This window comes from Vulpes lagopus, chromosome 5 (assembly GCF_018345385.1).
Source record: "Vulpes lagopus strain Blue_001 chromosome 5, ASM1834538v1, whole genome shotgun sequence".
Classification (NCBI taxonomy): domain Eukaryota; kingdom Metazoa; phylum Chordata; class Mammalia; order Carnivora; family Canidae; genus Vulpes; species Vulpes lagopus.
In genome coordinates, this window is record NC_054828.1 from 99,061,683 (window position 1) to 99,074,977 (window position 13,295).

General features: G+C 43.2%; 1 protein-coding gene across 2 annotated transcripts; it reads left to right on the forward strand.

Moving 5' to 3' along the window:
* Nucleotides 1-1,358: 1,358 nt before the first annotated feature.
* On the forward strand, nucleotides 1,359-12,019 carry LOC121491189 (zinc finger protein 501-like). Of its 2 annotated transcripts, none has more exons than XM_041755741.1 (5): nucleotides 1,359-1,496; nucleotides 2,971-3,059; nucleotides 6,343-6,448; nucleotides 6,946-7,032; nucleotides 9,728-12,019. In XM_041755741.1, exons 1-5 carry the CDS (start codon nucleotides 1,463-1,465, stop codon nucleotides 10,996-10,998), a joined length of 1,587 nt encoding a protein of 528 aa, XP_041611675.1. In that variant the 5' UTR covers nucleotides 1,359-1,462; the 3' UTR covers nucleotides 10,999-12,019. The 2 variants fall into 2 exon arrangements, with proteins under 2 accessions (XP_041611675.1, XP_041611676.1); XM_041755742.1 differs by lacking the exon at nucleotides 1,359-1,496 and adding an exon at nucleotides 1,532-2,179.
* The last annotated feature ends 1,276 nt before the right edge of the window (nucleotides 12,020-13,295 follow it).

The following is a 13,295-nucleotide window of genomic DNA, read 5'->3' on the forward strand; positions in this document are numbered from 1 at the left end:
GAGATGGAAATTCTCAGGTCCCACCGCAGAATCCTAAATAAGGGTGGAATTCAACACTGTGTTTTAAGAAGCCTTCCAGGTGATTCTGATTATTGGTAGTTTGAGAATCACTAGGTTAGAAGCTGGGGAGAAGAGAGTAGAGGCTGGGAATGACCAGGAGGAAAAACAGTTTTTCCAGGAGGAGGGAGTAGTCAGTTTTATTAACTGCTGGTGATAGGTAAAGTGAGAGCAAGACAGAACTGACCATTGGTTTGATAACAAAAGAAGGAGGATTTCTGTGATGGGGTTGGTTAACAAAAGGAAGGTATTCCCACGTGTTCAGACAAGTCAACTAGTGGTGCCTTTGTTTTAAATTTATTTGAGAGAGAGACAGAGCATGAACAGGGGGAGGAGGCAGAGGGAGAAGAAGCAGACTCCCTTCTGAGTGGGGAGCTTGATGTGGGGCTGGATCCCAGGAACTTGAAATCATGACCTGAGCCAAAGGCAGACTCTTAACCCACTGAGCCACCAGGCACACCTGGTGGTGCCTTTCATATGCAAGTTTTTCAAATAAACTACCTACTCCGTGGCTCTTGCTAATGGAGGGGAGGAGGTGGGGGGGGGGAGGCTCCTCCCACCTGTCCTTTGAGCTGGTATGGCTGTGTTCTCTATTACATCCCCTTTCTCCTCTCAGCCCTAGCTAATCGGACCAAAAGCAGCCAACCTTATAAACCAGTTAGGAAATAAGTGTAACTATCTGTATAGCAGAAACCCAGTGTAATAGTAACTTATATAAAATAGAAGTCTACATCTCTCACATTAAAGCTCAAGCTCTGTTCCACCAAATTGTCAGGGGCTCAGTTCCTTCTACGATTTTGGTTTGTCATTCCTTGGTTGTTAACCTTACCCATGTAGTTCATGAAAAGTTGTGTTCTGGCCAGCATGGAGGAGCCTTCCTTGTCCCTTTTAAGAATCACTTTACTCTCATTTCTCTGGCCAGAGGTAGGGCTCATAAGAAATGTAAGCTTTACTCTAGGAAGGTTTAGGTCTACCTAAAAGTTGAAAATGCTATTAGAGAAAGGACAAATGGACATTGTGACTTATACCCAAACAGGGGCAGTTAGGCTAACTTGACTTTCTTTCTTGGGAATTTGAACTAGAGACAAAACTGGCTATTTTATTGAGGGAAGATTCTTGAGAACGTGCACCATCCTGAAGATACACCCAATCCCAGCTGGCAGCTCCTCGAACTTCTCTGGAGCCTTGGGAGACTTTCATGTTCCAGTCGCCTTGAGGTCAGCGGTACCAGTTATTAACTAATAACTTCTTGGGGACCTGTGTCTGGGTTGAGGTGATGTCCAGGACTGAGATTCCACTTTTCATTTTTCTGAGATGCAGCCTGGAAAACTACTATAACCTCTGTCCCCGCCACAATGGAAGGCGCAGAAGGGAAGCGATGGGGGCGGGGTGAGCATCCTTTGGGATGCAGGCGCCTCCCCTCCGAGGGAGCACCGCAGGTAAGGAGGGCATCCTGGGTAGGTGGGGGGTGCCGCCCAGCCCCCGGCCCGTCAGCCTCAGGGCAGTGAATGTCCCAGGCGAGTCGGAGTTTAGCGCGGCCGCGTACATCTTCTGGGCCGGGCCCAGCGTCGGCATCGAGGAAGGGGCGGCCTTTCGAGCAACCCGCAAGGGGTGTTCTGAGGGGCTCAACGCTCTTGAAGACCCAGTAACCGGGCGGCGTCGCGGGATCGTCAGCCCCGGGTGGGGAGGGCCACCTGGCCAGCGTCCCGCGGAGTCCTCTGGGAAGCGGCGTCCGGTGACGTGAGCCGCGCCCCGCGGAGGGTTCTGGGAGCTGTAGTTCAGCCTCGAGTTCGGGCCGGCGCAACTTGGCCCGGCTGACTCCTAGGTACCTTTGTCGCCAGGCCGGCGCTTGCTGCGCGTCGTGCGGGAGGTCGAGCCCCGTGTCGAGGAGGGCTGGGCGCGGGTCCTTCCAAGTCTGAGCGGCCGGAAGAAGGGCGGCGGGAGGACCCCCGGGTGGCGCCAGGCTGCTCTACGAGGGTCGCGCGCGCGTTCCCGGGCCTCCCGCGTGCAGCCGAGCGGTGGACCCCCGGGGTTCCGCGCGCGTTCGCTGCACCCTTCTCGCGCGGCAGTCGTCACCCGCGCGGGCCGGGGGAGGGAGTCGCCATGGAGCCTGGGGGCAGAGGTGAGAATTTCGGAGGGATGCGGCCGCAGAACCTGCTGGAGAGAAAAAAGGGAAAGGCTGCCCTCTGGCTGGGGCAGGCTCTGGAAGGAGAAGCATCACGTCTCTGTGAGACGACAGCCCTTTCTAACTGGTTGGTCTCAGGTTGGGATTTTGAGGTACAGCCCTGCTGGTCTTTAGGATGATGTATGCCTCCCTTGCCCCCCAAAATCACCAAATCCAGCAATTAGGCTTTTGATAATGACTTCGTTTTGTCTGCACAGAACCCCGTCACGTGGTGGAAGGAGATTGCTATACCCATTTGGCAGGTGGGGAAAGTGAGGATTCCAGAAGTCACAATTTGTTTAGAATTCTGGAGTTTTTTCCCTATAAGACCCATCGCTTTTCTAAGAATGGAGTATTGTATATGAAAAGCCGGTGTTCAAAAAGAATTTAACTAGTCTTCTTTCATCCTGTGAGCGTGGAATAGAACAAGAATGAATCATTACGTGAGGCACAGATGGACACACAGAGACACTTTGAATATTACTTTGACTCTCACTCAGATGAGAGATAGAAATATGTATTTATGTGCCCAGATTTTCGTAGCAGAGTCCTACTAGAGTTTAAGGGCAGAGGAGGATAGGAGGAATGGGAGGCAACGATCATACTTGTCTTGATTCAGGGATGTTGTGGGATTGTCCCCTGATTTCCTGTGTTGACTTTTCTTAGGTGACAAGTAGCTGTGTATGGCAGTTTCTGCAAGTTTACTGCAAGGCAAGAGTAATCATCATGGCTCCTGTCTCCACTTGTAGGGTTACTTTCTGAGGACTCAGACCGTCTCTATGCTGGAAACCCAAAAGAAAATGGCATGACCACTGTGCTGCTGACCCCCACACCCCAGGTAAGTTTAATTTCTTCTTTGTTTCCTTTTTGTTCTCAGAACAGAAATTCGGTTTCTTCCGTAGTTATGAGTTGCTCAGCTCTGATTCCTAGACCACTGATAAAATGATGAGTGATGAACTGACAGTAAATGCTCCTTACAGAAATTTCCCTCCAATATTACTTTGGATTCACTTAGTGCTCAATTCACTCTTACTAGCTCTTCAGTGCTGTCATTGGTCTCATAGTCAGATGCAACATAATAAAAGCCAGTTTCCCTGCCTCACAGAATTTACTGAAGAAATAAGATAGAGATAAGGAGAATAGTTAATCAGCAAGAAGATATATATATATATATAAAGATGCAGAAATAACTGGTACAGACAAGTCATAAAAGGCCTTGGAGGGCAGCCCCGGTGGCTCAGTGGTTTAGCACCACCTTCAGTCCAGGGCATAATCCTGGAGACTCGGGATCAAGTCCCATGTCAGGCTCCCTGCATGGAACCTGCTCCTCCCTCTGCTTGTGTCTTTGCCCCCCCCCCCCCCGTGTCTCTCATGAATAAATAAATAAAATCTTAAAAAAAAAAAAAGAAAAGGCCTTGGAAAAGGCTTTCTATCCTCTAGAGTATTTGGGGAAAAAAATACTGGGATAAAAGCTGTACTTTGGAAAGTAAGAGAGAATAGATAATTAGAGAATAGAATACAGGATTATTCTAAGAGAGAGAAACTTAGTTTTTGGCAAAAAGCAAGTTGGAGGTCTTCAAGGGGTATGTGTGTCACTGTAGGGCGAGCTGGAATGTGGTAAGGGAACCTTAGGTGTGTTGTAGCCAGAGTGCAGGAAAACCTACACAAGGTCGTATTCCAAAGGTAAATAAAGCCCCAGGGAAGTGTAGAGGCCCAGCAAGATGAAAAATTCCTCTCTCTGATTGAAGGGAAATTAGTCAAGATGCTTCTGTAGGATCTGTCCTTAGACTCTAGGGGAATGGCAGACTCTCTAGTAAAGGCACTGGGACTATTTGACACCTTCAGACCTGCCTCACAGTGCATAGGTCTGAAACGCTGGGGGTTCTGATTGGAAGTTGTAGATCTCTTTCAGAGGAAAGGGGAGAGAAAGTCAGTAGCCTCCACTGGACAGTTTCTGGTTGGTCTTTCTGTGTCTTCCAGGCCTAGCACATGCACACTGAGCAGCAGCTCCATAAACAAGTTTGACTGCTGAGGTTTTCTCAGGGAACTAAAGTCTGAAAGGAACTGCCAGTCTGTTACTAAAAGCATTATTTGTAAAGAGAGGAGACTGTACATACTGCATTGCTGTGTTGATTACTCCTGAGGCATATGGTCTTAAGGGACCATGAACTTAAATAAAAAGGGTAGTGATTTCATACTTCAAGTATTAAAATGAAGTGTTAACGTATGTGGAATTTAAGATACAAAACAGGAGCATAGGGGAAGGGAGGGAAAAATAAAACAATACAAAATTAGAGAGGGAGACAAACTGTAAGAGACTCTTAATCCTAGGAAACAAACTGAGGGTTGCTGGAGGAGAGGAGGATGGAGTAACGGGGTGATGGACATTAAGGAGGGCATGTGATATAATGAGTACTGGGTGTTGTATAAGGCTAATGACTCCCTAAACTCTACCTCTGAACTAATAATATATTATATGTTAACTAATTGAATTTAAATTAATAAAAGATCCAACATAAAAAAATAAAGATTTAATTATTTTGAGCAGGGAATTTTCCAAGTAAGTAGTTCTCTTAACTTTATTTTATTATGTGAATTGTTTTACCATTTGGAGGGCTGTATCATAAACACTAGAATGCTGACTACAAATAGAATGACCCAGGATATTCATACGTATGTTCAGGGAGCAATGGCAAAAGTGGAGGCTCAAAGAGAAACTAGACTGTTTATTTGCTAGCATCTTGGGGATTGGTCTGTTTTAATGTATCACAATTAATGTTGTACAGTACTTTTTTTGTATAGAATTAGAAAAATTGTTAGACATCTGTCTTATCAGCTAGACATCTGTCTTATCAGCAGTAATTAGATTCAGCTACAGATTCAGAGGAGCATTACCCACTCTGCTCCCTTGCCCTGCATTTTAGTAGATAATCTGAACTTTGTACCTGTCACATAGACCCAGGTTAGGCTTGTACCCCTGCAATAACTAATAGCCTTCTCTTCCCTTCCCCACATCTATTCTCATGCACACTTTTACAGGACACCCTGTTTAAACTTATTCCTACTAATTCTTTTTCTCATGTTCATTCATCTGTTTGAGAAATACTTAACAGTGTTCCTGCTCTGTGCCAGATAACTAGGGTTGCTTCAGTGAGCAGAATTAGACCTAGCCTCTGCTCTCATGATGCTTACCATATAATAGGAGAGACGGGCATTAATCACAAAGTCCCTTCAGTGTATGCACAACCCAAGAGAAATGGAACATGGTGCTATAACTCAGAGAGCCAGGAAAGGCTTTCCTGAGGAGGTAACACCTGAGCTGAGATCTGAAGTGTGAGTCAGATTAAAAAAGCTAAAAGGATGGGGCAAGGGGAGAGCATTCAGGAACAGAAAGCAGCATGTATAAAGGGGTAAAAGGGAATGTGGCACAAACTTCAAGCAGCAGAAAGGCAGCCACCCGTTGGAACGCAGGGAATGTGGAAGGAAGAGTGTATGGTATAGGGTAGAGAGGAGAGGGAACAGCAGGTGAAGAGAGGGGTCGGTGTCAGGCTGATCAGGGCCATTATGAGAAATAGCAAGAACACTCTGGGAACTTTTATAATTTGGGCTTGAGATACTGTTTTATAAATAAATCTACATTTGGTGACATGTACAGCAAACATCTTAATTTTTCATTTATATGGAACTGCTTTTATTCTCAAAGGAATACTAGAGAGAAAAATATTTCCTATTTCTTGAACTCCTTATATTTTAAAACCATACCACAAAGAAAATAGTTCATAATTATATTTTCTCCCTTCCCCGTGTCTAAAAGGTAAGTATTTTTGTAGTTCTATAATTTAATTTATTAATATATAAACTAGTAACTTGGTACCTTCATGTTTTATAGTGAAGGTTCCTTCCTACTTGCAGGTTACATGCAGTTCTCATGCATGGAGGCAAGAAGCGAGTCTGGCTACAGATATGCCAGAGAATCTTACTGTTGGAAGGGACGGTAGAGGTCATTTTGTCTAATGTCCTCCTGTCCTTCCTGTCTTCCTTCTCTTATGCTCTCAGTTTGAGTCCTTCTCAGAGGCTCCTGGCAGATCCCTTGGTGAGCACTGGTGTGTTTGGTTTTTCAGGAGTCATTGGTGATCAGGGACATGGCTGAGGCTCTCACCCAGTGGGGGCAGCTGAACCCTCCTCAGGGAGATGTGCCTAAGAAGCATAGGAATCTGGTCTTGCTGGGTAAGGATGGCTTCCTCCCCCCCTTTGAACTTACCCAGTGTGATACTTTTGCTTTCTCAGTTCCTGGGAGCTCTGAGAATCAAAGATTCTTAATCACTTTGTAAGTCCTGAGACAGGCAATGTCTACTTTTGTTTCTGGATAAATACCTAACTCTCCCAGAGTTAGAATCAGACACCTTTTGAGTGTATTTTTCTAGGCGGCAACATCCTTCTTCTCTACTCCCTGACTAAGGATGTTGAGACAAAGTTCTAGTGAAGACACCTCTTGAGAAATGGATGCTTATTGTTTAAATAGAGAGAGGTAATAAACAAGTGACTTAGTTATTCTGCTCAAATAGACCCCATATCTATGTTCCTACCTGCTTCTGAGCACTTCTGAGGGAGAAATCTAGAATCGACCTCTCTCTTTCTTTCTCTTATACTGTCTTCCCTAATGACCAAGGAAATAACCCTGAATAAGCTCTTTACCAAACTAATTTTTCTTTTCCCATGAACAGGGCTTCCAATTTCCAAGCCTGATGTAATCTCTAAGTTGGAGTGTGGGGAGGAACTACAGAGAGAAGTCTCAAAAGCAACTCATTCAGGTGAGATGATATAAAACCCAGGTGGTCAGTGGGCATCAAATGGGTCAAAACATCTTTGAAGTGCTTGTGGAGGAGCCTTTCCAGATTTCACGAGACCTATGGAAAATTTAAAGTGAAGTCCCTTTCTCCCGTGTCACACTCCAGCTCTGTGGATGATTATCTGTTATAAATTCATACTTTAAAAAAATTTTTTTAGAAAGTAAATACTTTCTACCCTTTCAAACCAGTTCTTTTTTCCAAATAAGGTAAAATGAAGTCAACATTTCAGTATTTGTTAATAATATGCTTGGGTGTTAGGCTCTAAAACCAGGCTTTTTCATATATGTTATTTTATCTCCGTAGGATAATGTGACTTTTTGTCTCAGACCAATGACTAAAAATTGGTCTCTGAGTTTCCCCTGCCTTCCTCTTTATCTAAGCAGAGGTAGCATAGAATAGTGGTTGAATGCAGACTTTGGAACCAGTCTGTGTTCAAAGCCAATCTCAACTACATCCTAGCTCTGTGAGCTTTAACCAGTGAATGTTCCTCTCTGTGACTTAAATTCCCCAACTGTAAAATGGGGATAATGATAGCACTTAACTCATAGGGTTGCTGTGAAGATCAAATTAAATAATCCGAGAGAAATGCTTAGAATGGTATCTGGCCAAATGCTAAGCAAGTGGTAACTATTGATTAGGTCCTGGTAACTTCTTTTGAAAGATATTATAAATTTGACCTGATCATTTCTATCAAACTGGTTAGACTACCTGCTAATTATACTTTCCTTAGTCTTAACGTTGTCTAAATGAGGCAGCATACCACTACTAGATTCCCCACTCTGCCAGTCTGTAGTCCTCTCCCTGCTTTCAAGGCTTTTGTTACTACCTGCCTAACCACTTCACTTTATTCTCCAGCTTGAACCCTTAACACCAGATAGGTAGTCTCTTACTTTCCTTCATTAACTGTGTGTTTTCCATGAATTTTGGGGAATTTAATTCCTCCATTCCCCTTAGCTGAAAATCTTTTGCCTTTAACTTCTTTCTACCCATTTCCCCTTTAAAATCTGAGGCACTTCCCTGATTATGATAGGTAGTTGAGAACGTTATATTGTACTGATTTATTTCATGTAGAGTCATGGTTAGAATGGATGATTTTTTATTAAGCTTTTATATATTTGAGAGAGAAAAAGCATGAGTGAGGGTGAAGGGTAGAGGGAGAGGGACAAGCAGACTCCTTGCTAAGCAGGGAACCCAATGTGGGGCTCCATCCCAGGACCCTGGGATCATGACATGAGCTGAAGACAGACACTTAACTGACTGAGCTACCCAGGTGCTCCTGGAATGGGTATTAAAGAATGTTTAAGTTTGGAAATATTTAAACATTTTTTAGCATTTTTAGCTTTTCTCCCAAAATTCTCACTAGGAAACCTAGGATTTAGGACAGGTATCCTGACAGGTTGGGAACCAATCTGAGCATATAGGGACTTGACCTTCTTCTCCCTATATGCTGCTCTTTTGTTTTAAAACTTCGTTCTGTTTAACTCTTTAAAGTTTGTTAGGTATGGGGGAATCAGAGGTGATCAGTTGCTTCCTTTTTTTATATTTTATTTTTTATCCTTTTTAAAGATTTATTTATTTGAGAGAGAGAGAGAGGGCAGAAGTTCAAGGGGCAGAGGAGAGGGAGAGAGAATCCCAAGCAGACTCCATGCTCAGACCAATGTACTCAATCAGAGTACAGAGCTTGAGAGCCTGGAGCTCAGTCTCAACAACCCTGAGACCATGACCTGAGCCAAAAGCAAGAGTCAGATGCTTAACTGACTGAGCTACCCAGATTACTCACTCACAAAGCTTCTTAATCACTAAACTTTATGATAATGTGAATTTTCTGATCTGCTCTACTCTGAATACTAGCTTAGAGAATACGTGTCTCGAGATGCCTGGGTGGCTCAGTGGTTGTGCATCTGCCTTCAGCACAGGTCATGATCCCAGAGTCCTGGGATTGAATCTCTCATCAGGCGCCTTGCATGGAGCCTGCTTCTCATGTCTCTGCCTCTCTCTGTGTTTCTCATGAATAAATTAAAAAAAAAAAAAAAAGAATCTGTGTCTCATCTTGAGACAATGGAACCAACAGAGATTTTCATTTAAGAGTGATGGTTTTGAAGGTGAGTCTGTTAGCAGTGATTGGGAAACCCTGAGATAGGGAAAGACTGATGGCAAGGAGGTCAACTAACAGTGGTCATTCTCAAGACCTGAAGTGCAGAGGCTCCAGTGAGGGGGCAAGAGTGGGCCATCCCTGAAAGGCTACCTTTTTCTGTCTCGGCAGGTTTTTATTTTATTTTATTTATTTATTTATTTATTTTTTCCCCGGCTCCACCGCGACCTCCTCGGCAGGTTTTTAAATCTCATCTGCCATTTTCCCTCATGACCTCTGCTTAGTCTTATTCTCTGTTATTCTTCCTCATCTCCTACCCTCCTGCATAGAAGAGTGTTGAGTGCCTGCTCACTCTTTCCCTTTTGTGCAGTTGCACTTCTTTGCCAACTCATCTTTCTTTTCTCAAGTTCTCTCAAGATTGCAAAGCTGTTTTTGAGAGCTTTCAAGTTCCTGTGTTCCTTATAAGCATTTTTTATTTGTTTGGTTTTCATTATTTTCTTACCACAGCAATTATTTTTCTTTCCCATGTAGGACATGATACATGTGTACTTTTGTTTCTTTCAGACTGGGAGACAAGACCAGAAAGCCAAGAGCTAACTCCAGAGCAGGATATTTCTGAAGAAGAATCAGCCCCTGCGGTGTTAATAGAAAGATTTCCAAAGGAAAGTTCCAGTGAATGTGAGGATTCTTTAGAGAGTCAGCAGGAAAACCATGAAAAGCATTTAATACAGGAGGTTGTCACTCAGAAGAAATCTTCTAGGGAGAGAAGTTACCAGTGTGATGAATTTGGGAGAAGTTTTAGTCAGAGGTCATTACTTACTCAGCAGCAAGGAGAGAGACTACATAACTGCGATTTGTTTAAAAAGAACTTAAAACAAAATTCAGATCTAATGAAGCACGAGAAAATTTGTGCAGAGAAGAAACCTTGGAAATGTAATGAGTGTGAGAAAGCCTTTAGTTACTACTCTGCTTTTGTCTTGCATCAGAGAATTCACACAGGAGAAAAGCCCTACGAATGTAACGAATGTGGTAAAGCTTTTAGCCAGAGCATACATCTTACTCTACACCAGAGAATTCATACCGGAGAGAAACCCTACGAATGTCATGAATGTGGAAAAGCCTTCAGTCACCGCTCTGCCCTTATTCGGCATCATATCATCCATACTGGAGAGAAGCCCTATGAATGCAATGAATGTGGGAAGGCCTTTAATCAGAGCTCATACCTCACTCAACATCAGCGAATTCATACTGGAGAGAAACCTTATGAGTGTAATGAATGTGGGAAGGCCTTTAGCCAAAGCACATTCCTTACCCAGCATCAGGTCATTCACACTGGAGAGAAACCTTATAAGTGTAATGAATGTGGGAAAGCCTTTAGTGATCGATCAGGCCTTATTCAGCACCAGAGAACTCATACTGGGGAGAGGCCTTATGAGTGTAATGAGTGTGGGAAAGCCTTTGGCTACTGTTCAGCCCTGACTCAACACCAGAGAACTCACACTGGGGAGAAACCCTATAAATGCAATGATTGTGCCAAAGCCTTCAGTGACCGCTCAGCCCTTATTCGTCATCAGAGAACACACACTGGAGAGAAACCATACAAGTGTAAGGACTGTGGAAAAGCTTTCAGCCAGAGCTCATCTCTTACAAAGCATCAGAAAACTCACACTGGAGAAAAGCCCTATAAGTGTAAGGAATGTGGAAAAGCTTTCAGCCAGAGTTCATCCCTTTCTCAACATCAGAAAACTCATGCTGGAGGGAAAACCAAAGAATACGGAAAAGCCTTTAGTGAGCATTCAGCATTTGGCCAGCAAAAGAGAATTCATACTGGATAAAGGCTATGTAAATGTGGTACATTCAGAACATATTTATTTAACAATCACTAAGCGTGTGAGGGCTACAAAAGAATTTCAGAATGTGTTACTAAAAAAGATATTAGTTGAGAAGTCATTGCTGATACAAGACATAGCTTACTTAGAATGTGAAGGAGGGGTTTTACATTTTTTCAGTGCAGCAGAGGACTTTGAATTTCCCTGGGGAAAGAGGAAGATTATTTCCAGCACCCTAAAGTATATGAAAGCTTCCAAATCCTTGTGAGAGAAATAGGGTGTGTGATGATGGAAAGAAGACATCTTGTCTGGGTTGGGTAGTCTCTTAATGCTAAGGAAATGAAGCTTGAAAGAAATGAGGGGTTCTTGAGGGAAATTGCAGAGGCAGAAATAAAAGATTGAGAATTCATGATGAGTTTGTCCAGGGTTGGGAGTGGAGGTGGAAGGGAAGGTGTCCTTAGTCTTAAGTCCAAGATGCTTAGGAGAAAGGTGGAAAGGACCAAGAAAAAGAACTGGGAGAGTGAACTCAAGAGATGTTGATTGAGATAACTGCTCAAATGAGTGCTCCCAACTAGGGAAAATAGTAGACTTTTTAGTTGGTCAGGTACAAAGTCTCCACCCTGAAGCCAAGGAATGTTGGCCTGGCAGTCTGCTTCTGCACTTTTTGTCTTGGAGACCTTGCTTACTGATTCCCAGCCTGCTAAGAATCCTGTTTAACTCCAGGGGTCAAGACTGACAGCCTACAAAGAGAACACATAGAAGAGACCTTTGATGTTCTCAGTCTCATTTTAAGCTAGGTTACCTGAAAATGTGCTTATTTATAAAGATTTTTACCTCAAATCGTATATAGTTTGTACTTAGATTTATTCATAGCCACAGTAAAATTAAGTTGTAGACCTGAGTTGACACCACACATTGGATTGTGAAAGATGTGAAAAGACTTTGAAATACTTACTTTTCACCATCTTTCTCTTGGGTAGAGGCACATGACAGCCTTGTATATATATATTTTTTTCATTGAGACTTTGAAGGTTGTTGTTGCACACATTTTGTGGATCGTGTTTTTAGTTTTCACAAGTTTGACGATGTGTCTGGATATGGATTTCTTTGAGTTTATCCTGTTTTCTCAGCTTCTTCAATCTGTAGGTTTATGTGTTTTGCCATATTTGGGCAATTTTTAGCCATTATTTCTTTGAACATATTCTCCAGCCCTCACTCCTTTCCTTCCAGGACTTTGATGACACACATGTTAGATCTTTGAATGTAATTCTTGAGGCTCGCTGCTTCTATTTTTTTCTAGTATATATTATTTTTTTATCTCAATCTGCTCAGGCTATCGTAACAAAATAATGTAGAATGGGTGGCTCAAACAAAAAATAATTTCTCCCAATTTTAGGGGCATAGAAGTTTAAGATCAAGATGTCAGCTTTGGCCTCTGGTGAGGGTGCCCTTCCTGGGTTGCAAAAGGCCACCTTCTTGCTATGTCCTCCTGGCCTTTTTTTTTTTTTTTTTTTTTTTTTGGTGTTTGCATGTGGAAAGAGCTCTCTCTTCTATTTCCTATAAAGCTGCCAGTCCTATCTGGTAGGACCCCACCCTCATGATCTCATTTAACCTTAATTCCCTTTGTGAAGCCCTGTGTCCAAATACAATCACATTGAGAGCACTTCAACATATGAATTTTGGGGGGCACACAGTTCAGCCCATAGCGTTCTGCCCCTGACTCTCCCAAATTCATGTTCATGCAAAACCCATTTGGTCCATCCCAACAACCCCTCAAATCTGAACTCATCCCAGCATTGAGTCTGAAGTCTTACCTAAATATCACATAAATCAGATATGAATGAGGCTTGAGGTAGAATTTATCCTGAGGCAAAATTCTTGTTCAGCTGTGAACCTGTGAAACCAGATAAGTTATATGCTTCCATAATATGACTGTGGGACAGGCATTTGATAGATACTCTTATTCCAAAAGGGAGAAAGAGGAAAGAAGGAGTGAGGGGTCTCAAGCAAGTCCAAAACCCAGCAAGACAAATTCCATTAAATCTTAAGTCTTGAGAATGATTCTGTTTGGCTTGATGCCCCACATTACAGACCCACTGAGGCAGTGATGTCACCTTTTCGACCCACTGGTACAGCAATCTCACCACCAAGGCTCTGCTGGGCAGCCCTGCCTCCAGAACTTTGGATAGAGGTCAACCAGCCTATTGAAACTGAGGTGATATCCCCACCTTTTGAAACAGGAGGCAGCCTGATGATCCTGACATTGACATTGACTTTGTTGAAGCATAGAGCACATTTGTATC

Coding starts and splice junctions, on each gene's coding strand:
- LOC121491189 (XM_041755741.1), top strand. CDS start 1,463: ATGCAGGCGCCTCCCCTCCGAGGGAGCACCGCAG. Junction 3,060..6,342: donor TGCTGACCCCCACACCCCAG/GTAAGTTTAATT, acceptor TTGGTTTTTCAG/GAGTCATTGGTGATCAGGGA. Junction 7,033..9,727: donor CTCAAAAGCAACTCATTCAG/GTGAGATGATAT, acceptor TGTTTCTTTCAG/ACTGGGAGACAAGACCAGAA.